Source organism: Chiloscyllium punctatum, chromosome 2, assembly GCF_047496795.1.
Source record: "Chiloscyllium punctatum isolate Juve2018m chromosome 2, sChiPun1.3, whole genome shotgun sequence".
Lineage (NCBI taxonomy): Eukaryota > Metazoa > Chordata > Chondrichthyes > Orectolobiformes > Hemiscylliidae > Chiloscyllium > Chiloscyllium punctatum.
Genome location: NC_092740.1, coordinates 56,353,679 through 56,379,705, shown reverse-complemented (window position 1 = coordinate 56,379,705; position 26,027 = coordinate 56,353,679). Strand labels below are relative to the sequence as shown.

At 40.1% G+C, this 26,027-nt stretch overlaps 1 protein-coding gene across 1 annotated transcript; it reads left to right on the top strand.

Moving 5' to 3' along the window:
- Positions 1-4,579: 4,579 nt before the first annotated feature.
- lysmd3 (LysM, putative peptidoglycan-binding, domain containing 3) lies at positions 4,580-25,921 on the top strand. Its single transcript, XM_072582866.1, has 3 exons — positions 4,580-4,862; positions 9,040-9,309; positions 24,397-25,921. The coding sequence occupies exons 2-3, from the start codon at positions 9,046-9,048 to the stop codon at positions 25,039-25,041; spliced, it is 909 nt and encodes a 302-aa protein (XP_072438967.1). The 5' UTR covers positions 4,580-4,862; positions 9,040-9,045; the 3' UTR covers positions 25,042-25,921.
- Positions 25,922-26,027: the final 106 nt, after the last annotated feature.

Below are 26,027 nucleotides of genomic sequence, written 5' to 3'. Positions count from 1 at the left end.
TTATAATATTGGATTGGGGATGTTGGGTTACTGGGGTAATTACAATATTGGGATTGCAGATATTGGGTTATTGAGGTGATTACAATATTGGTATTGGGGATGTTGGGTTATTGGGGTTATTTCAATATTGGGATTGGGAAAGTTACAATATAATCATTATATTGTAATAACCCCAATAACCCCACATCCCTAATCCAAATATTGTAATAACCCCAATACCCCAACATCCCCAATCCCAATGTCCGCAATCCCAATATTGTAATAACCCGAATAACCCATTATCATAAATCCCAACATTGTAATAACCCCAATAACCCAACAACCCCAATCATAAATATTGTAATAACCCCAATAACCCCACATCCCTAACCCCCAATATTGTAATAACCTCAATACACCAATGTCCACAATCCCAATATCCCCCAATCACAATATTGTAATAACCTCAATACCCCAATATCCGCAATCCCAATATTGTAATAACCCCAATAAAACAACAACCCCAATCCCAATAGTGTAATAACCCTAATCACCCAACAACCCCAATCCTAATATTGTAATAAACCAATATCCGCAATCCCATTATTGTAATAACCCCAATAACCCAATATCAGCAATCCCAATATTGTAATAACCCCAATAACCTAATATCCCCAATCCCAATATTGTAATAATCTCAATAAACCAATATCCACAATCCCAATATCCCCCAATCACAATATTGTAATAACCTCAATAACCCAATGTCCACAATCCGAATCTTGTAATAAACCCAATAATCCAATATCCGCAATCCCAATATTGTAATAACCTCAATAACCCAACAACCCCAATATTGTAATAACCCCAACAACCCAACATCCCCAATCCCAATATTGTAATTACCCCAATAACCCAATGTCCCCAATCCCAATATTGTAATAACCCCAATCACCCAACATCTCCAATCCCAATTTTGTAACAACCCCAATAACCCAACATTCCCATCCCAACATTGTTATAACCCCAATCACCCAACATCTCCAATCCCAATACTGTAATAACCCGAATCACCCAACATCCCCAATCCCAATATTGTAATAACCCCAATCACCCAATATTCCCAATCCCAATATTGTAATAATCCCAATCAGCCAACATCCCCAATCCCAATATTGTAATAACCCCAAAAACCCAACATCCCCAATCCCAATATTGTAATAACCCCAATAACCCAACATCCCCATCTCAATATTGTAATAACTCCAATAATCCAATATCCCCAATCTCAATATTGTAATAACTCCAATAACCCAACATCCCCAATCCCAATATTGTAATCACCTCAATAACCCAATATCCCCAATCCCAATATTGTAATAACCCCAATAACCCAACATCCCCATCCCAATATTGTAATAGCCCCAAAAACCCAACATCCCCAATCCCAATATTGTAATAACCACAATCGCCCAACATCCCCAATCCCAATATTGTAATAACCGTAATCACCCAACATCCCCATCCCAATATTGTAATAACTCCAATAACTCAACATCGCCATCCCAATATTATAATAACCCCAATAATCGCAATCCCAATAGTGTAATAACCCCAATATCCCAACATCTGCAATCCCAATATTGAAATAACCTCAATAACCCAACAACCTCAATATTGTAAGAACCCAAACAACCCAACATCCCCAATACCAATATTGTAATCACCTCAATAACCCAATATTCGCAATCCCAATAATGTAATAACCCGAATAACCCAACATCCCCAATCCCAATATTGTAATCACCTCAATAACCCAATATCCGCAATCCCAGTATTGTAATAACCCCAATAACCCAATATCCCCAATCTTAATGTTATAATAACCCCAATAACCCCACATCCCTAATCCCAATACTGTAATCACCTCAATAACCCAATATCTGCAATCCCAATAATGTAATTACCCCAATAACCCAACATCCCCATCCCAATATTGTAATGACCCCAATAACCCAACATTCCCATCCCAACATTGTTATAACCCCAATAACCCAATGTCCCCAATCCCAATATTGTAATAACCCCAATCACTCAACATCCCCAATCCCAATATTGTAATAACCCCAATAACCCAACATCCACATCCCAATTTTGTTATAACCCCAATAACTCACCATCCCAACCCAACATCCCCAATCCCAATATTGTAATAACCCCAATAACCCCACATCCCCAATCCCAATATTGTAATAACCCCAATAACCCAACATCCCCAATCCCAATATTGTAATAACCCCAATCACTCAACATCCCCAATCCCAATATTGTAATAACCCCAATAACCACACATCCCCAATCCCAATATTGTAATAACCCCAATGACCCAACATCCACATCCCAATTTTGTTATAACCCCAATAACTCACCATCCCCAATCCCAATATTGTAATAACCCCAACAACCCAACATCCCCAATCCCAATATTGTAATAACCCCAATAACGCCACATCCCCAATCCCAATATTGTAATAACCCCAATAACCCAACATCCCCATCGCAATATTGTAATAACCCCAATAATCCAATATCCCCAATCCCAATATTGTAATAGCCCCAAAAACCCAACATCCCCAATCCCAATATTGTAATAACCCCAAAAACCAAATATCCCCAATCCCAATATTGTAAGAACGCAAATCACCCAACATCCCCAATCCAAAAATTGTAATAACCGCAATCGCCCAACAACCCCAATCCCAATATTGTAATAACCGCAATCACCCAACATCACCATCCCAATATTGTAATAACCCCAATAACTCAACATTACCATCCCAATATTACAATAACCCCAATAATTGCAATCCCAAAATTGTAATAACCCCAATATCCCAACATCTGCAATCCCAATATTGGAATAACTTCAATAACCCAACAACCTCAATATTCTAATAACCCGAATCACTCAACATTCCCAATCCCAATATTGTAATAACCCCAATAACCCAATATCCGCAATCCTAATATTGTAATAACCCCAATTACCCAATATCCCCAATCCTAATGTTATAATAACCCCGATAACCCCACATCCGTAATCCCAATATTGTAATCACATCAATAACCCAATATTCGGAATCCCAATATTGTAATAACCCTAATAACCCAACATCCCCATCCCAATATTGTAATAACCCCAATAACCCAGCATCCCCATCCCAATATTGTAATAGCCCCAATAACCCAACATCCCCATCCCAATATTGTAATAACCCCAATCACCCAACATCTCCAATCCCAATTTTGTAACAACCCCAATAACTCAACATTACCATCCCAATATTATAATAACCCCAATAATTGCAATCCCAAAATTGTAATAACCCCAATATCCCAACATCTGCAATCCCAATATTGGAATAACTTCAATAACCCAACAACCTCAATATTCTAATAACCCGAATCACTCAACATTCCCAATCCCAATATTGTAATAACCCCAATAACCCAATATCCGCAATCCTAATATTGTAATAACCCCAATTACCCAATATCCCCAATCCTAATGTTATAATAACCCCGATAACCCCACATCCGTAATCCCAATATTGTAATCACATCAATAACCCAATATTCGGAATCCCAATATTGTAATAACCCTAATAACCCAACATCCCCATCCCAATATTGTAATAACCCCAATAACCCAGCATCCCCATCCCAATATTGTAATAGCCCCAATAACCCAACATCCCCATCCCAATATTGTAATAACCCCAATCACCCAACATCTCCAATCCCAATTTTGTAACAACCCCAATAACCCAACATTCCCATTCCAACATTGTTATAACCCCAATCACCCAACATCTCCAATCCCCATACTGTAATAATCCCAATCACCCAACATCCCCAATCCCAATATTGCAATAACCCCAATAACCCAACGTGCCCATCCCAATACTGTAATAACTCCAATAATCCAACATCCCCATCCCAATATTGTAATAGCCCCAATAACCCAACATCCCCATCCCAATATTGTAATAACCCCAATCACCCAACATCTCCAATCCCAATTTTGTAACAACCCCAATAACCCAACATTCCCATTCCAACATTGTTATAACCCCAATCACCCAACATCTCCAATCCCCATACTGTAATAATCCCAATCACCCAACATCCCCAATCCCAATATTGCAATAACCCCAATAACCCAACGTGCCCATCCCAATACTGTAATAACTCCAATAATCCAACATCCCCAATCCCAATATTGTAATAACCCCAATCACCCAACATCCCCAATCCCAATATTGTAATATCCCCAATACCCCACATCCCCAATCCCAATATTGTAATAACCCCAATAACCCAATATCCCCAATCCCAATATTGTTATAACCTCAATAAGCCAAATCCCCATCCCAATATTGTAATAACCCCAATAACCCCGCATCCCCAATCCCAATATTGTAATAACCCCAATAACCCCACATCCCCAATCCCAATATTGTAATTCCCCACTAACCCCACATCCCCAATCCCAATCCAAGACACTGACGTCTCGCTGTTACCATCGCGAGATCTCACAGTTTGGCTGATCTGGCAGTTTGAGGAGCACAGTCCAGAGAGAGGGAGAGGGAGACTGTGAGGGAAAGAGTGCGGAAGGACAGAAGGAGGGACCGAGACTGTGGAGGTGGAGAGCAGGCTTTCAGGGACAAGGACTGTCCGAGTACCAGTACCGGCCCCGGCCCTGACCCTGGCCGGGGCCCGTGTGGGGAGAGACTCTCGGCGATGCCGGGCGCCCTCCGCCATCACCCGGCGACGTGGCTCGGCTCGGCTCAGTGAAGACATGAAGCTGGCAGAGAGAACAGGTGAGTCCCCGGCGTCAGGCCACTCCTTCAGGAGGCAGCAGCTACCCCCCACCCCCCGGGAGACGGGGCGAGGGAGAGAGCACCGACCTCCGCATCGCCAAACCCCCGGGGTGGGGCGTGGGAGGACAGAGCCTCCCAAGAGGGGACAGCGGCTGTCACTGGAGAATTAGTATGGCCACAGGCTCATGAGAGTTCTGGATGTGATCCTCGGAAATGTAGGGAAGTAGACACAGAGATAGTGGATGTGCTGTTCTTATTTTGCAGTAATGAGGAGAGACTGACTTGATTCGGTTTATTTTATTTGGAGTACGGTTTGAGGGGGCAGGGTGCGATGGGGGATCTTATAGAGTTTTGCAAAATTACGAGAGGCATCTTTTCCTCATGGCAGGCGTGTCTAAGAGCAGTGGGTATAAGGTGAGGTGACAAATTTTGATGAAGAGGCAGCTATTCTGACAAAGTTTGAGAAGTATCTGGATGGAAGAGCACTTAAAATGCCAGGGCACAGTAGGATTTGGACCAAGTGCGGGTAAATGGGATGCGTGTAGTTAGGTGTCTGTTGGTTAGCATAGATATGTTGAGACAATGGACCTGTTTCTGTGCTGTATGACTCTTTAAACATCTTGAAAATCTGGAAAAGGCCCCCAAAAAATCTATCAATGGGACATAATTATTGAAAATAACAGGGAAACAGAATAAGGATAACTGTAGGCAGTTAGCTTAACACCTGTTATTGGGATAATTTTAGTTTATATTATAAAGGATGTAATAGCAGAGCATTTAGAAACACATAATATGATCAAGCAGATTCATCATGGCATCATGAAGGGGAAATGACACCTGACTTTTTTTTGAGGTGGTAACAAATACAATAGATAAAGAGGAACCAGTGGGTGCCAAAGATTTGGATTTCCAAGCGTTTGATAAGGTACAGCTCATAAAGCTATTTAATAATATAAATGGTGTTTGAGGGAATATATTAACATAGTTACAGGATTGACTGTTAGTAGACTATTGGGATAAGAGGTACATATTCAGGCTAGCAACTTCTAACTAGTGGTGTGCAGCAGTTCTGGCAGCATTTGTGGAGAGAAATTGGAGTTAACATTTATGATCAGGTGACCCTTCCTCAGAACTCAAACTGAAACATTAACTCTAATTTATCTTCACAGGTGCTGTCAAACCTGCTGAGCTTTTCCAGCAATTTCTACTTTTGTTTCTGATTTACAGCACCACAGTTCTTTCGATGTTTTTTAACAAGGATAAGTGTTGGGCCCCCAATTATTAACAATACATTAATGACTTAGATAAGAGAAGTGAATGTGCCATCTAGAAACTTGGCTGTCATACAAAGATAGGTGGGAAGGCAAGAGATGAGCAGGACACAGAGTCGACAGAGCAAGATAGACAGATTCAGAGAATAAGCAGAAACTTGGCAGATGGAATATCATGTGGGAAACTGATGTTATATACTTTGACAGGAGGAAGAGAGGAGTTGAATATTATCTAAGTGAAGAAAGACTACAGATTGCTACAGCATAGAGGGATTTGGGAATCCTTGTTAATAACTAATTTAAAAAACCAGCATATAAATTCAGCAGGCAATGAGAAAAACAAATGGCATGTTGGTCTTTATGTCAAAAAGAATGGAGTATAAAAATAGTGAAGTCTTACTAAAACTGTACAAGGCACTAGTTATTGGTTTTGGAGAGTCCAAATAAAATTCATTTCAGGTATGGAGGGATTAGCTTATGAATTCTAGGACCAGAAGACATAACCTCAGAGTAAGGAGACACCCAGTTAGAACAGAGATGAGGAGGAATTTCTTCTGAATGTGATGAATATATGGAATTCTTCACTGCAGAGGGCTGTAGTAGCAGTGGCATTAAGTGTGTTCAAGGCAGCATTAGGCAAATTTTTAATCAGTAGATGAATCAAGGGATTATTGTGAAAGGCAGGAAAGTGTAATTGAGGTTTATCAGATCTGCCATTATTTCATTGAAGGACGGAGAAATGGATCTATTGGGTGATTTCTGTTTCTGTGTCTTGTAGTCTTTTGCCCGGTGGGTTGGGGCTTTGGATGTTGGGGGTAAGGTCAGAGACTGGACTCTCCCCAAGGAAGCGGCATGGTGGCTGAATGGTTAGCACTGCTGCCTCACAGTGCTATGGACCCAGGTTCAATTCCAACCCTGGGCGACTGTTTGCACATTCTCAGTGTGTCTGCGTGGGTTTCCTCTGGGTACTCTGGTTTCCTCCCACAATCTAAAGATGTGCAGGTTAGGTGAATTGGCCATGCTAAATTGCCCATGATGTTCAGGGATGTAGAGGTTATGTGCATTAGTCAGGGGTAAATATAGAATAATTGGGTAGGGGAATGGGTTGGGGTGGGTTACTTACCAGAGGGTTGGTGAGTTTGGACTTGCTAGGCCAAAGGGCCTGTTTCCACACTGTAGAGATTGTATGATTCTATGAAGATCTTAATATTTCAGTATAGTGCGGCACGGTGGCACAGTGGTTAGCACTGCTGCCTCACAGCGCCAGAGACCCGGGTTCAATTCCCGCCTCAGGCGACTCTCTGTGTGGAGTTTGCACATTCTCCCCGTGTCTGCGTGGGTTTCCTCCGGGTGCTCCGGTTTCCTCCCACACTCCAAAGATGTGCAGGTCAGGTGAATTGGCCATGCTAAATTGCCCGTAGTGTTAGGTAAGGGGTAGATGTAGGGGTATGGGTGGGTTGCGCTTCGGCGGGGCGGTGTGGACTTGTTGGGCCAAAGGGCCTGTTTCCACACTGTAAGTAATCTAATCTAATCTAATTAGAGTGACAGCCATCAAAAGCCGTCAGTAAGTAAAATGAACAAGATTTGCAACCAGAAACTAATGAGAGGTGAGACGTAGATTATATGCTTAACTCCGATATGGTGCAGTTCAATGGACTAATAGGTAATGTGCATTGCTTTGGACATAATCTAGACATTAAAAGCATCATGCTAATACAACCATAACAAAGTCAAAATAGCATCTCTGGTTTTATAGCTAGAGATATGGATTAGAAAAATAAAAATTTAATGTTTTACTGGTAGATGAACCTAGTTGTAACTGTGGTTCAAGGATATTTTCACATAGGACTTAGGGAAATGTCAGTAAACAACTTAAAATGTAGAATGCAAATTCACCAAGATTTTAGAAATCTAAGGGGATACAATTAAAAACAAAATTGAGAAGATGGAACTTTTTCTCTTGAAATGAGAAGATTGAGTGCTGACAGAGGATGTCAAGATTATTTCAAGATAAAGTGATAAATAATTTCATTTGTCACTGAGATGGCAAGCTCCAGGAGTTTGACTGTGGCTCCTCCCCATTTCTTTATGATTGTGTGTATCTTGGGTTATTAGTTCCATACTATTAACTATTCTGGATCCTAACCATTTGTTTGAACTCAAAATACTATTATACACAAAAATGTATTGACGATTCTAACTGTTGGTTGCCTAAGTGGTAACCTGTATTTTTAAAATGTGTTATAGAGTCATAGAATTGTACAGTATGCATACAGACCCTTTGGTCCACAACATCCATACCGATCAGAAATTCTAAATTAATCTAATCCCATTTGCCAGCATTTGGCCCATATCCCTCTTAAAACCTTCCTATTCATGTACCCATCCAGATGCCTTTTAAATGTTGTTATTGTACCAGCCTCCATCACTTCCTCGGGCAGCTCCTTCCACACTCGCACCACCCTCTGTATGAAAAAGTTACTGCTTAGGTCCCTTTTAAATGTTTCCCCATTCGCCTTAAACCTATGCTGTCAGGTTTTGGGCTCTCCTACCTTGGGAGAAGACCTTGGCTATTCACCCTATCTGTAGGTTTAGTCATTGAAAACAGGCCCAATTAGATTTAATCACTTTTTCTTTTTACTGACGTAGCTGGACCTGAGTTTCTTCAGCACTTCCTGTTGTTGTCTCAGAGTTCTAGCATCTGCAGTTCTTTATTTTTAGATTTTATCACTTGTTTGTGTTGTTCTTAGCCAGCATAGCAGTTGGATTTCACATAGACATCAGCACCTCTGAATCAGAGAAGGGAAAGGATTTCCTGGCCTTCCTCATGTGACTTCACTTGTTTAAATTATTTGCTTGCTTTTCTTGGTGCAGTTTTAGACTAATTAGATTAAATTTCTTTCCAGTTGACCATGGCAGGGAGAAGTCAAACTCGTTTCTTGCCGGCTACTATTCAGCCAGCACTAGGAAACAACGTTTATGTATTTGCCAGTGGCACACCTTCAGAAAATGAACTTTCGGAAGAGGATACAGAATGTTTTGAGCTGAGACCAAGAGGAAAGGAGAAAATACGAAGAACAACATCTAAAGATCGGTTGGATGATATTGTGTATTTGATCTGGGAAATTCAAGAGGGCGACACCTTGAATGCACTTGCCTTGCAATACTGTTGTACTGTAAGTGATGATTTCAGCAGTAACGTAAAAGACTATTACAAGGAGTGGTGGAAGGAATGATAAGAAAAACTATAGGTAGAAAATATGTTTGAAGATATAGATGTGGGAGTAAAGGCACAGAACACTCTGGTGTTAAACTACTATAAAGTAATGGATTGATGTAGCAGTGCCAAAACTGAAGGGAATGCAAGAATAACAGTGTCAAATACAGCAAAAAGTCTATTGTGGAAAATTTGTTCTAGCAGTTGTGCAACGTGGCTAACTTAACTGCAGAGCACTTCTTGATGATTTCAACTGTCGAATTAAATTCGATTTGCAGATTATGATGGAAGTACAGAAATAGGTTCCAATTTTGAGTATTGCAGTGCAGTGTTTTTGTACTTTACAAACTATCATACATTTCATTATGTTGTTGAGACTACTACTTTAGGAAGTAGAAAACAGACATTTTTCTGTCTTTCCAAGACCAAATCGATGCCTCAAAATATGGGAAAGATTTGTATGAATCCATGGCATAAACTACTTTTTGGCTGTCTGTTTAAAACAGTCTTAAATAGGATAATATGAAGAAGACTAAATAAATTTTACATTTTTGATTCATCACCCATTCAAAATGTTCAGTTGGGATAAATAAAAATTAGAGTTTTTCAATTCATAGCTTGGCACTCTTGTTAACTTTACAGAATCAAAATACACTTCAGCACGGCAAGCCCCATTGATTGTTAGTGTTAGTTTCACATCCACATTATTTAATTTTGTTTGATTTTATAGAGCTTGAGTATTGATGAGAAAAAACACATTTTGTCTAAACTTTTCATCTTGCAGTGATCAGAATAATTCACAAGATATCAATGTAAAGGAAAAACAAAATTTTTACTGTGTGAGAGGAAAGTGCTAACTGATTGTTAAGCGGACTCAGATAGGGAGAGTTGTTGCTATGGAAAGTACACCTATTAAGTGATGACTTACAGTTAACTGTCAAGCTTTGTCTAAATTTTGAGTAAAGCAGTTTGACTTTGGTCTGGGTATTGCCCTGAGAAATGAACATAAGAATGGTTGTCACCCATTTTGTTGAGATGAAACAAGCACACTGTGTACCTGAGTTCTTTTCATTGACGAAAATTACAGAGCACTGTGTATTAATATATGAAGCTTCCATTATCTGCAGGTACGTCACATTGTGAGTCTGACTGACTGACAATCCTAAATTGATTGTTATTGTAATTCTTTGTGCATTCTGGATTATTTAGCAAACGTTGTCCATTTGCAGAATTACATGGAATGCTGAATAATATTTTAAGCTTGACAATTGTAGGCTGGTTGGTGAGAGTTTGCTTATTGCAAACCTCCAAAGTGTCAATCTTCCAGGCACTTGGTCTGAATTGTTAGTAGCACTCTGATAGTGAAATGCATGTATGGGGATTATTCAGATGGGCTAATAAGCTGGAGGCTGGATAATTTGGATAAATGTGAGATGTTGCATTTTGGTAAGGCAAACCAGGGCAGTTAAAAGGTAGGGCCATAGGGAATGTTGACAAACGGAGAGCTAGTGGTGCATTCGCGTAGTTCCTTGAAAGTGGAGTCTGAGGTAGGCAGTGTGGTCAAGAAGACGTTTGGCACACTTGCCTTCATAGGTACAAATATTGAGTATCGGAGTTGGACTGTCATGTTGTTGCTAAAAAGAGCATTGGTGAGGCCACTTTTAGAACACTGTGTATCATTCTGGTCACTCTATAGGAAGGATATTGTTAAACTTTAGAGGGTGCAGAAAAGATTTTCAAAGATGTTGCTGGAACTGGAGAGTTTGAGTTATAGGGCGAGACTGAGGCGAGTTCAGGGACTTTTTACCCTGAAGCATCAGAGGTTTTAAAATCATTGTGGGCATGGAAAAAATGAATAACCACGGTCTTTTCCCGAGGGTAGGTGTGTGCCCAAAACTAGAGGGCATAGGTTTAAGATAAGAGAGGAAAGGTTAATAAGGACCTAAGGGTTAAGGTTTTCATGCAGAGGATGAAACAAGTTGCAAGCGGTAATGCTGGAAGCCAATACAATTTAAAAGGTATCTGGATATGTATAGGAATAGGAAGGGTTTAAAGGGATATGGGCCCAATGCTGGCAAATGGAATCAGGTCAAGTTGGGATATCTGGTTGGCACAGAGAAGTTGGACTGGAGGATTTGTTTTCCTGCTATATGACCTTATTTATTTGATAGGTAGAATGCCATTTTTGCTTGACAGTTGCATCTTTTTAGTAGCAAACACAACTCATGTGTCTAGTACATAGTAGTAGCATGAAGCTACCAACTTCACCTGTTAGTCAAATGTTTGAGATGTCTTGCACTTCTTGGGAAATCTGACATAGACTGGGTACTTTTCAGTAGTAAAAGTGATGGCCTTAGGCCTGTTCCTTAATTTGCATAATGTATACTGAGAAATGGTATGAATATTCACACAAGGAACAGGAGTAAGCCTCAAACAAAATCAGAAATTGCTGGAAAAGTTCAGGTTTGGCAGCATCAGTGGAGCACTCTGACAAAGAGTCACAACTCTTCTGGTTTTTATCCAGGAATAAGCCAGTCAGCCCTTCTAGCTTGTTCTGCCATTAAATTAACAATGGCTGATCTGATTGTAATCTCACATTGTCATCCTGCCTACTCTGATAAAACTTTCATCCTCTTGCTTAACTGAAATTTATCTACCTCAGTCTTAAAATTATTAAAGGACTGTGCCTCCATCACCTTTTCAGGACGAGATTTCAAATGATTCATTACTTGAGAGAGAAAACATTTTGCATTATTGGTGTTTTAAATGGACTCCTCCTTATTTTTACACAGAGACCCCTAGTTTTAGCTTGTCCTATAAGAGAAAGCATCCTCTCCCCATATCTATCCTGTTAAAACTCTTTCAGAATCCTATCAGACATTTGGTATAGTGCCACACAACAGATTTATGATAACGTTATAGGTCATGCCATAGGAGGGTTATGGGCAAATGGATGTAAAATTGGCTGTGTGATAGAAAACAGAGTGTAATGGTAAGTGGATATTTTTTGAACTGGAAAAAACTTTGTATTGGACTTTTCCAGGGTTTCTGTATTAGAAGACTAACTTTTCCTGATATATGTTAATGATCTGGATCTTAGTGTGCAGGAGACAGTTTCAATGTTTACAGATAACTCGAAACTTGAAAGAATTGTAAACTGAGAAAAGGGCATTGTGGAACTCCAAAAGGAATTGCTGTAGTGGGCAGATAGGTGACTAATGAAGTTCAATTCTGAGAAGTCTAAAGTGATACATTTTGGTAGGAAGAACATTGAAAGGCAATATAAAATAAGAGATCCATTTATAAACGAGGTGCACAAGTGGAGGGACCTGAGTGAATATGTACAGAGATCATTGAAGGTGGCAGGAGGTTTCCTCAGCATTATTAATAAGAGTACAAGAGGAAGTAGGTATGTTGCGTGTGTATGAAACCTCAGCTCGTATTAGACCTCCCTTGTTGTAGGGTGTATACTTGTGGATGCCACTAAACAGGAAAGCTGTAAATCCATTGGAAAGAGCTTGGAAGCAGTTCGAGGAATAGTTCCAGGAATGAAAAACTTCAGTTATAGGATAGATTGAAGAGTTGTAACTGTTCTTACAAGAGAGAAGGCGGCTCTGAGGAGATTTGATATTTATTTTCAAAATCATGAGTTGAATGGATTGAGTAGATAGTGAGCAACTGTTCTCATTCGTAAAAGGAACAAGGAGAGGACATAGTTTTAAACTGATGTGCAAAAGAAGCAGAGGTAATACAAGGAAAAGCTTTCTTACACTGCAGAATAATTAGGATTTAGAATATATGGCTTGGAAATGTGGTGGAGGCAAGTTCAACTGAGGCCTTCAAAATGGCATTCGATGACGATTTGGATAGAAATAATGGGAAAGTGTAAGAAGAAAAATCACAATTGGGACTACAGAATGATGTTAGTCAGGTGACTAATACTGTGCACTGTCCCCCAAGTATGGACTCCCTTGTGTCCTGGAGAACTGAGTGTGTTCCTACTTTTGTGTTCAATTCCCATCATGATACGTTATAACATTTTATTACATTTCCTAAGTACTTGTATTCAAAACTTTTGTGGTTCATGCACAGGAACATCCATCTACATCTCATGGTTCTGCAGTTTCTCATCAGTTTTTTCTTCTTTCTGCAAAACTGGAAAATTCTACCTTTTTCCACAATATTCTTGGCTAGCTAGATTTTTGCCATTCACTTAACTTGACTATACATTTTCATAGTCTCCTTGTGTCCTCTTCATGCTTTTCTACCTGTCTTTATATCATCACAAAATTTGGCAACCAATCCTTCTGTCCCTTCATCCAAATCATTTATACAACTTGTAAACAATTGTGGTCTCAGCACTGATCCCTGTGGGTCACCACTTGTTACATCTTGGCAACCTGAAGAAAGCTTTTTATGCGTACTTTCTATTTTCTGTTAGTCAGCCAATCCTGTATCCATGTGAATATATTGTTCCCTACACTGAGTTTTATTGTCTACAGTTACCTTGGATGAGGCATTTTCTCAAATGCCTTCTGGAAATCTAAATAAATTACAAACACCAGTTTCTCTTTATCCATCACACATAGCCTTAAACAAAAACTTCAATTGATTGGTTAAACACATTTCCTTTTCAGAAAACAATGTTGACTTCACCTGATTGCCTTGAATTTACTCTTCAGTAATTTTTAAAATAATAACTTCATTATCTAATCAGGATAGTCATTATTTGAGGAAGGATAGCTGGCCCACTACTTTGGTATGTTTCCAATTATGTAGGTATGTTTGCTATATCTGAATTGATAGCTGCGTGTAGGAATTTCCTTACAGGTCTTAATAGGCCCACCCTGCACTCAAATTCATTTCTGAAATAAAGCAGTCAAATGAGCTCCTTTTTCTTGATGCCCCAGTTGAAAAATTGATGGTTTCTCCACTACTCTCTATTGCAAGCGTACTTTCACTGGTCAGTATTTGCATTTGCCATCCAACAATTCAACATTCTGCAAGAGTGACTTTATCAGCAATGTCACAAATAAGGCTTGAGTAATTTATTCACTGTGCAAGCTTGATGCTAAAATAGGATCATATCAAAAAGCATATCCCTTCGCCATTTCATTTTGCAACACAGAGCAGTCCACTTTTGCAAAGCCCAAACTCAGAATCTAACATCAGATGTGATTCTGTAATTGGATTGCATTTATTAAATAATCCAGAATACAATATGCAAAGATTTACACTGGCAACCAATTTAGCATTATCAGTTGGGCTTGCAATGTGAGTGTACTCAAAGTTGAACAAACTACTACACAGAACTGTGTTCTTTGTATATAGAAAAAATATTGTTTCTGTTTCAACTCAACAAAATAGGTAATAGCTGTTCTTTGTTCATCCCTCACGACCATCCCTTGACCAATCAGAATCCATCTGCCTGGTTTAAAATTTAGCAAAAATTAGCAATTAACTGTAAGTCGTCACCTAACTGATGCATTCGCCATGGCATTTGCCTTTACTAATCAGAGTCAACTTGTCAACTAATCAGCATCCTCTTTTAAAAAATATTAATGTTGTTTTTCTTTTACATTGGTATTCTTGTGAATTGTCCTGATCGTTTTAACAAAGTCATAGAGATGTACAGCACGAAAACAGACCCTTTGGTCCAACCCGTCCATGCCGACCAGATATCCCAACCTAATCTAGTCCCACCTGCCAGCACCTGGCCCATATCCCTGCAAACCCTTCCTATTCATATACCCATCCAAATGCCTTTTAAATGTTGCAATTGTACCAGCCTCCACCACTTCCTCTGGCAGCTCATTCCATACACGTACCACCCTCTGCGTGAAACAGTTGCCCCTTAGGTCTCTTTTATATCTTTCCCCTCTCACCCTAAACCTATGCCCTCTAGTTCTGGACTCCCCGACCTCAGGGAAAAGACTTTGTCTATTTATCCTATCCATGCCCCTCATAATTTTGTAAATGTCTATAAGGTCACCCCTTAGCATCTGATGCTGCAGGGAAAACAGCCCCAGCCTGTTCAGCGTCTCCCCATAGCTCAAATCGTCCAACCCCGGCAACATCCTTGTAAATCATTTCTGAACCCTTACAAGTTACACAACATCTTTCCGATAGGATGGAGACCAGAATACTTCTAATGTAGCGATGATTTTGAGATGCCGGTGTTGGACTGGGGTATACAAAGTTAAAAATCTCACAACACCAGGTTATAGTCCAACAGGTTTAATTGGAAGCACACTAGCTTTCGGAGCACCACTCCTTCATCAGGTGGTTGTCCTGTTGGACTATAACCTAGTGTTGTGTGATTTTTAACTCTAATGTAGTGGTATTTCTCACACACATTGTTTCTTCTCCATAAGTATTTATCTCCATCACTCTTGGGGTATCAAAATTGCTTCAGCTTCAGTAGCCAACGTGGGTATTTGCGATTTTTTTTTTGTTAACAGTTCTTTTGATGGATGTTGCCACCCAGGCCAGCATTTGTTACCCATCCCTAATTGACCTTGAGTGAAGTGATTTAGCAGGCTATTCTAGAGACTATAAGATCATAAGAAATAGGAACAGGAGTCGGCCATTTAGCTCACCAAACTTGTTTTGCCATTCAGTAGGCTGCTCTGACCCTTCTCACAATCACTTTCCAGCCCTTTGTTCTACTATCTATCCTATTCTGTTCTATTCTCTCCTAATCTCTTAATATACACAAGGAATTTATTCTCACAGCTGTCTTTGGCAAGGAATTCCAAAGACTCTCAAGCTCTCTGAGAGAAGAAAATCCTCATCGTTTCATCCTTAAATTTGTGCCCCTTTATTCTGAGATTATGCCCTCTGGTCCTAGACTGTCCCATGAGGGGAAACATTCTCTCCTGTCAAACTCTTTAAGATTCCCATATGTATCAATGTGATCTCTTCCCATTCTTCTGAATTCCAGTGAATAGAGTCGCAACCTGTTAATCTTTGCTTAAAAGACAGATCCTCCAAATCGAGGAACATCCTTATGAATTTTGTCTGAACTGCCTTCAATGAAATATCTTTTCTTTAAAAAGGGGACCAAAACTGCTCACACTGCTCCAGCTGTGGTCTCACCACCACCTTCTTTAGTTGCAGTAAGACTTCCCTGTTCAACGACTTCAAACTCTTTGAAATGCGGGCCAACATTCCATTGCCTGTTTACGTGCTGCACCTGTGTGCGAGCTTTGTGTTTTGTGCACAAGTACTCCAAGTTCCTTTGTTTTGCAGCATTCTGCAGTTTTTCTCTGTTTAAATAGTGTTCTTTTAAATAAACAACTTCACATTTTCCCATATTATGCTCCATTTGCCAATTTTTTGCCCATTTACTTAACCTAAAAATGTGTTGCTGGAAAAGCGCAGCAGGTCAGGCAGCATCCAAAGATCAGGAGAATCGACGTTTCGGGCATAAGCCCTTCTTCAGGAATGAGGAAAGTGTGTCCAGCAGGCTAGGATAAAAGGTAGGGAGGAGGGACTTGAGGGAGGGGCGTTGGAAATGCGATAGGTGGAAGGAGGTTAAGGTCAGGGTGATAGGCCGGAGTGGGGTGGGGGCGGAGAGGTCAGGAAGAAGATTGCAGGTTAGGAAGGCAGTGCTGAGTTCGAGGGATTTGACTGAGACAAGGTGGGGGGAGGGGAAATGAGGAAACTGGAGACATCTGAGTTCATCCCTTGTGGTTGAACAAGGGATGAACTCAAATTTCAGTTTCCTCATTTCCCCTCCCCCCACCTTGTCTCAGTCAAATCCCTCGAACTCAGCACTGCCTTCCTAACCTGCAATCTTCTTCCTGACCTCTCTGCCCCCACCCCACTCCGGCCTATCACCCTGACCTTAACCTCCTTCCACCTATCGCATTTCCAACGCCCCTCCCTCAAGTCCCTCCTCCCTACCTTTTATCTTAGCCTGCTGGACACACTTTCCTCATTCCTGAAGAAGGGCTTATGCCCGAAACGTCGATTCTCCTGATCTTTGGATGCTGCCTGACCTGCTGCGCTTTTCCAGCAACACATTTTCAGCTCTGATCTCCAGCATCTGCAGTCCTGACTTTCTCCACTTATTTAACCTGTCAATATTTCTTTTTAAACTGTTTGTATCCCTCTCAAACCGACGTTTTCACCTACTTTTGTATATTCTGCTGTCTTCTTGCAAGTAATTGATATATATTGTAAACTGTTTTGGTTCTAGCACTAAGCAGACAAGTCCTGGGTTTGCCAGCCTGAAAAAGAGCCCCTTATCCCCTTGCTTCCAACACCATGGGGCTCTTATGACTTAACTTTTTGTGAGGTGTCTTGTCAAACACCTTCTGGAAGTGCAAATAAACCAAATCTACTGGTTCCCTCTATACACTCTGCATGAGAATTCTTAGAAAAACTTTCGTGAGGCAATGCTGATTCTATTTGATTAGATTATGGTTTTCCAAATGTTCTGGTATTACTTCTTTCATAATCGATTCCAGTGCATTTTTCCAGCAATAGATATTTGGCTAATTACTATAGTTAACCACTTTTTGCTTCTCTCTCTCTTTGAACAGGGGTGTCAGGTTTCCAGTGATCTGGTACTGCTCTAGAATCCAGGACTTTGGGAAAATTACAACCAATGCATACGCTATCTCTGAAACTACTCCTTTTTAGGATTCTAAAATGTAAGCCATCTTGGCCAGGGACTTATCTGCCTCTAACCTCATCTCGTTTCTGCAATACTAGTCCTCTAATAATGGTAATAGTATTTGAAATAACTCCACAGAGGCTGGTATCCTGTCACTAAGTCATCCTTTATTGACACATGGAAAGTCCTTGACACTGATCCGGCTTCCCTAGAGCTTCTCAGAGTGAACAGAACCTCTCACATTCATGTTTTTTTTCCTGTTTATAATATTTTATTAAGCAATCCACAGTTTTCAAAACAATTAACATTTACAGCTGTATACAGAGAAACAGCAATTTTACAAGGGAGAGGAATGGCAAAGCCAAGACCCAAACCCTGACATTCAGCCGGTTTTCAGGGGACACTCATGTTTATTTTTTTCTTTTTAGAGCCAGCTCTCAGAATGAACAGAATCTCTGACACTCCGACACTCCTTTTTTTCATTACCTCCACACCACCGCCCAACTGCGGTAGTGCGTATTTTTTCCCCAGCACCCATGTTGTGTGTGTGCAGGTGTGAGACACAGTGAAAGACACAAGGTGTATGAATCTTTATTCAAATTTCCACCACCAGGAAGAAAGGAAACACCCGAGTGGCCAGTGACAAGCAGTGCCCTTCACATCCAAGGTCAATGCTACATGATTAAACAGTGAAGGGGAGGGCAGGGATCAAATCAAAATAGAGTTGGAGGGGGAAATAATGCACTCCACTCCCTGTGGCGCCCACTTCTCCCTGAACAACTCCAGGATGTTGATGGACAACGCATGCTCCTTTTCCAGAGACGCCTGTTTATCCTTTTTGTTTTTACCCTCACACTGCCACCTAACTGCGGTAGTGCTTATTTTTTCCCCAGCACCCATGTTGTGTGTGTGCAGGTGTGAGACACCGTGAAACTTTATTCAGTTTCCACCACCAGGAAGAAAGGAAACACCCGAGTGGCCAGTGACAAGCGAAACATTCGTGTTTTTTTTCTTTTTGGTGTATTATGATCCAGTTATGGATAACATGAAAGGGTTGATTTAATTGGGGCTTGCTTACACAGGTAAATTAGTTGAATTACAGATATCTCTGGTAACCCAGTTTTGGTATGTGCTGTTGCAAAGCCACAGTTCTGATAAAAAGCTAGCAAATAATAAGGTCAAAGCTTCAATCAGAATTGAAAGAACTCCACAGAAGTCGGTATCCTATCACCAAGTCATCCTTCATTTATATGTGGAGAGTCCTTGACCCTGATCCAACTCCCTCAGAGCCTGCTCTCAGAGTGAACAGAACCTCTGACTCTCCTGTTTATTTATTTTTTTTCTTTTTTTGTTTTTTATTCCTTTTTTTTCCTTTACCCCCCACACTACCTAGGCGGTAGTGCTTATTTTCCCCAGCACCCATGTGTGTGTGCAGGTGTGAGACACAAGGTGCACAGTCTTTATTCAATCTCCACCACCAGGAAGAAAGGAAACACCTGAGTGGCCAGTGACAAGCAAAACATTCATGTTTATATTTATCAGCCAGGGCTCTCTGATTGGACCAGATTAAAATCCTCAGTCAGGGAACTCCTATTCGACGAGGTCCACCTGGCTCACATCCTTACAATCACCGCAGTACTTAATTCCTGTTCCATATCCTTCAGTGTTATCCTGGAGTGTTCAAAATATCTTCCACTATAAACATTGATGGAAAATATTTGTTTAATTTATTTGCCATTTCCTTGTTCCTCAGAACAGTCTCCCCAGAATAATTTTCTAATGTTCACTTTAACTTGTCTTTTTCTTTTTATAAATGTAATTATACTCTTATTGTCAGTTTTTATATTTCTTGCTAGATTGTGCTCATAATTTACTTTCACTATCTTCATTATCTTGTTAGTCCTCCTTTGCTCGATTCTGAATTTATTCCAGTCTTTGGGGGCATCACTGACTTTGGCCTTTATTATATGCTTTTTTTCAACTTAATGTTCCTCTTGACTTCCTCAGTTAGCAATGGTTGGTTTATCCCTCTCTGAGAATCTTTCCTCCTTACTGGAATGTATTTTGGCTGAGAATCATGAATTACCTCCTTAAAAGTCTGCCACTGCTTGCTTCCTGCCATTTCTGCTAATCTATCCATCCAATTTACTATAGCTAACTCTATCCACATTTTGTTGCAATTCCCTTTATTTAAGTTAAATACAATTGTTTCTGACCAGTTTAGAGTGGGTCTGTCAGACCAGGCAAGAGTGGCAGAAAGTACTGTCACCACTAAGATCATCAGAATTCCAATGTGAAAACAGATTGCTATTAAACATAGTCTTGGGGGGACCATCATCCATTTCCTGAAAGAAAGGAAAGTAAAATTCATACCCTTGAGCTATTGAACCACTGACCAGGAAATACACTTTGAAAATCCTCCTTTATCTTTCTATACTTTCCTGAATAAAGTTTTATGTTTTGAATCTTTGATCAAAATACTTTTGCGTCTATATATCATCCTCATACATCTGTATTGTATCCTTGTGTATTTTACAATCTCATTTTCTATAATAAGCCCAGAACTATATTTGGGTTGGATTCACTAGTTAAAATTCATGCTCCCATTTTCCTTTTCCATGGCTTCTTTCAGCTAATCTTGATCCCAGTATGCATTACTGTCAGATTTGCAAGTGTGACGTGTTATGCTTGTAATTCAATGTTGTTTGTTAAATGTGCATTTTAAATAGTTTGAAATGAAACTATATTAAGCATGCAAAGTTGTGTTTGCTGTGACAAAAAGTAACTGGTCTTTTTTTGTGTATAATGGTATTTGGTAAAATTGTTACAAGTTGAGTATTTTCGAAGCTCAACAAAACTTAATGAGTTTGTCAAGTGCATAGCCTGTTTTGTCTGTATTCTGATAAAGGAATGTTCTGGTTTCAAATTTATCAAGTATTTAAACTGCCAAAAATGCAAGTTTATAGGCTGATTAATTGGCAGTACAATAATGTCAGAGAGGATAATATTGCTTAGTGTTATCCAACGGAATAAAAACCTTGTAACCTTGAAAGTACAGTGCCCATTGAGCCTTCTCTGCGAGTCAGCATGATCATAGCTTGAACGCCATTTCTCACCTCTTTCCCATATCCCTTGATTCCACACAAGAGCAGTAATCATATCAATCTCAGGTTTAAATACACTCATGATCAAACATCCACAGACCCTCAGAGGTAGACCGTTCCAATGATTCACAATCCTCCTAGTGAAGAAATTTATCTTCGTCTCAGTCCTAAATAATCAAACCTTATCTTGATACTACCTCTGGTTTTATTTCCCCAGACAGGAGAAACATCCTCTGCGTTTACCCTGTCATGCCCTTTCAGAACTTTGTGGATTTCAATGAGATCACCTCGTTTTCTAAATTTCAGAAGAAAACAGTCCCAGTCTTTTTTAAATCTTTTTTGTGAGACAGTGAGAGACACAAGGTGTATGAATCTTTATTCAATTTCCACCACCAGGAAGAAAGGAAACACCCGAGTGGCTAGTGACAAGCAGTGCCCTTCACAAAGGGCAATGCTGTGTGATCAAACAGTGAGGGGGAGGGCAGAGATTAAATCAAAATAGAATTGGAGGGGGAGATAATGCACTCCACTCCCTGTGACGCCCACCTCTCCCTGAACAACTCCAGGGTGTAGGTGGAGACCACTTGCTCCTTCTCCAAGAACACCCAGGCTCTAATGTAACCGTGGAAGAGGGGCAGGCAGTTGTCCCTAACGACCCCCTCCACGGCCCGCTGCCTGGACCTGTTGATGGCCAGTTTGGCCAGGCCCAGGAGCAGACCCACGAGGTGGTCTTCAGACCTGCCCTCCCTCCTCTGTACCAGGTGCCCGAAGATAAGGAGCATGGGACTGAAGTGCAACCAAAAGCAGAGGAGGAGGTTTTTGAAAAAATCAAAAAGGGAGTGCAAACGCCCACACCCAGTATATACATGGTCCACGGACTCCACAGCGCCACAGTTTGGCTGGGAGTTCATGAACCACCGCAATCTGCAGTTGCAGGGGACCGCTGCATGCAACACCCTCCACCCCAGATCCTCGAGAGAAAGGGGGAGGACTCCCACATAGAGAGCCCTCCACTGGGGATCCCCACCGCCCGGCGGCAAATGGGCACGCCAAGGCGTGTCCGGACGGTGGATGAGGGAGAAGAGGTGGACGGTGTGCAGCAGCAGTCAATACAGGGCCTGCCGTTTTACGTCCTGAAAGGGAGCAAAATTAAAATTCTGGAGGCGGCTCAGGTTGTGGGGCACAGGCTCCCATGGGAAGTACGGGACCTTGGGGCCAATGTGAAATTCCGTCCGGGCTGGGGTGAGCGCGGATGGGATCCCACCGCAAACCTGAGCGTCCTCCAACCGGTGCACTACGTCGGGTCCAAGCACCGCCATTTTAAGGCGTAACAGTTCCAGTTTATTCAGCCTCTCATATTTCAAGGTCTAATCTGGTGAACATTCATAGTGCTGACTACAATGCAAGTATATCCTTCCTTCAATATTACACTGAACCAAAATTATTAAATTTGGGATAAATATTATATCCTCTAAATATTCAAATTAATTTTTCAAACAATATCTCTCTTGCATAAAAAAGTATGTTAACTTGTTCTAGTCATACCCAAACTTCCTAAATAACAGATTCCAGCACACTCCTGATGTCAGACTACTCGCCTGTTGTTGCCTATCTTCTTTCCCTCCTTTCTTGAACAGAAGTTTTCTTTTAATTCATTCTCAGAATGTTGGCATGGGTGGCTGGCACAGCATTTAGTGCTTATTCCTAGTTGTTCTTGAAATGGTGATGACGCGGTTAAGCTGCTTTCTTGAACTACAATGGTCTTCAAAAGAGCTGTGTGATGACACTCTTACCAAACAGATGCATTTGAGGCAGGCAGTGAAGACCTGGTCCTTAAGTATCTTTTTTCCTCTTTTTGGTTACCTCATTACCTGTCACAGACTGATTCTAGCAGCAATGACCTTTAGGTCTGTACCAGGTCAGTCATTAGTGGTGCTGTCAAAGTGCTTTTGGTTATGGACATTGACATCCACAACCCACAGTGCATTCTTTGCCCTTGCCACCATCAGTGCTACCTTCATCGTAGAAAAGTATTGATTCATCAACTGAGGTGGGACAGTACAAAAAAATCAGCAGAGATTTACTTACTTATGTTTGACCTAATGCCATGAAACTTCAGTCTGTCATGGATTAATGTTAAGGGCTCCCAGAGTAACTTCCTTCTGACTTTATACTTACTATTCTGCCATCTCTGTTGGGTCTGTCCTGCTAGTGGGATAGCACTTATCCAGGGTTAGTGGTAGTGCGGTTTCTGGTACCTGCATAGAGTCCAGATGATCTGTCCGGTTTGATTCCTTTATGTTTGAGTATTTGTCAGCAGTTGATGTAACACCATTGTTTAGGCTTCTTCAGAGAGATTTTCTTTTGTTTTCAAGCTCTTTGCTGATTTCTAAAACACTCTTAAATCCTCAGACTTCCTACTAGTTTTTGTCACTTTAGAAGCCTCTTTTAATCTAATACTATCTTTAACCTCCTGAATGACTCACAGTTGAATATATGATATGATTGGACTGAGGAAAAGGTCAGAAGTCAAACCACACCAGGTTATAGTCCAACAGGAGCAGTGCTTCGAAAGCTTGCCATTCCAGATAACCTGTTGGATTGTAACTTGGTGTCGTGTGATTTCTGGGTTTTTTTAAATATTTAATTTGTTCTTAAATTTGTTTCCAAAATTTACTGTGCCATTTGTTTTAGACTCAGCCTGTTCTACTTCCTTACCAAAATAATTGGCCTTTTTAAAGTTGTGATTCACGTTTGTGACTGGAATACACTGTGCACAGTCCCACTAATCTGCTTATTTTGGGGTGCCCCTTTCACTGAAAGTATCTCACCGTAAACCCATTTCTTCTTGTTCTGTTTTCTAAAATTACTTGCTTCCCAATTGCTCCTTGTAACACTTACCCTCATTCAACAATATACCCAACTGTCTCCCAGAAATCCCTAGTCCTCAAGTAAAAAAAAGCAGTTTCAACAAGTCATGCTGTCTCATCAACCAGAAGTTGGTGGTACGGTTAAAAAAGATTTTACCTTCTGATTGTTTTAATTGTGATATCAATGAAAGAGATTTTTATTAATCTGTTAGGAATGTAAAGTAGAAAAATCTGAGATTACAGGTCCAGCAAGATGTTGGGAGGTAAATTGCAGGAATAGAACTGATGAGATTGAAATACACTTTGAGGTGGCTACCAAGTTTGGTATTAGGATTACAATCTAATGCATTTATTGATGGTAAAGAGAAATATGGCTATGCTGTATAAAGCTTTCAGAAAGAATAACATGAGTACAGTTTTTCTTGCTAAACATCAAATTTACTTTTCAGGTTGCAGATATCAAGAGAGTTAATAATCTGATCAAAGACCAAGACTTTTTTGCTCTCAGATCTGTAAAGATTCCGGTGAAAAAGATCACTTTGTTGGGTGACACGCACAGTCCAGCCAAATCAAGACTAGTTTCACGTCCTGCCTTGGAGTCTAATGCACAGTTTCAGGACTCCAATACAGGTGAAGATTCCTCTTCAAGTGAAAACGCTGATAACTTTCTCCGGGAAGTTGATAAAGACATAGAAAGAATTGTGAAGTCAAATGACACCACTAAGGAGCATTTAAATGAGGTTGTTTCTTCTTTAACTACACAATCATTTTATCAAGCGGCAGATCGAAAAATATTACCACGGAAAGATCCACATTATGGAGCTGACTGGGGCATGCGCTGGTGGAATGCAGTGATGATAATGTTGGTAGTTGGAATTGTTACACCTGTGTTTTATCTACTCTACTATGAAGTCCTTGTAAAGGTTGAAACAAGCCATCATTCTACTGTGGAATCAACAAATCTACCTGTAACTCAACCTTCACAGCAAGAGCCAAAGTATAGCTATGGAATTAATTCTATGGAAAGGACAAAAATGGCCTCAGAGGAGGCCCTTGAGCATGTGAATTCTAATGTTCATGTGACTGTCACTTGACCACAAACATCTAATACATAAAGTGCAGTGCAGACATGAAACAATTATGTTCAAAAGTGTCTGGGGAAATTGCATCATGTTAGAAATATATATTCAACTAAAGAAAAAAGCATTTACACTTGCCTTCCAATGTTATGGGAACTGATGATATAAAGGTAACTGACAAAATTAATTTCAAATAAGCAGAATTTTTGCCTGGGTCAATTGATATGTAGCATCTATAATTGAACGTGGATTTATATTTTAGTCTTAAACAGCATATTTGTTGTTTATTGACCAATGTCTTCCTTTCGTAAAATTTGTAATTTTGTTGCGATCCAGTTATTTTCAAGCCCGAAAACACGTCAGTTATTAAACTGCAATTCTGCCAAGCATTAACATGAGAAATAAAACACCTTAAGCAGTTTAAAGAATGATGCCCTTTCGTAAAGCATTTTATTGATATTAGAGGCAACCATGCAGTTAGTACTCCAGAATATTGTTTTCTTTTTAAATGCTTAATATTCTGAATGTCACAACACAAGTCTTAATCTCATCTATTCATATAAAGGAATTTCATTGCCTGAAATTAAGTTTTAATGTAAAAATGTATTTATTGACTGTTAAATTACCATAGTTGAGAGCATGTGGATATTTAGTGTTGAACTATTCAAAGTTAGTGTTATATAGTGGTTATTCTGTAATTAAACTGGAGATCATAATTGTAAACAAAATATCAGATGATTCTAAATTGTTGACATTATAAATGAAAATGTAGCTGTTTTAAAAAATGAATTCCCAGTATTTACACCTGTTGTATTTTCTTAAAGGTTTGTAACAGAATTTTATTCTTCTGGAATTTATCAAATTTTAGAATAAAAATTGAAACACCTGTGCACAATGTATTTCTCATTGTTTATTCCAAGCTAAGTATAAATGAGTAAATAAATTAGCCTCAGCTTTGGTCTCATTCACTAGTACCCCTGTCATTAACCTGATAGTTTTGC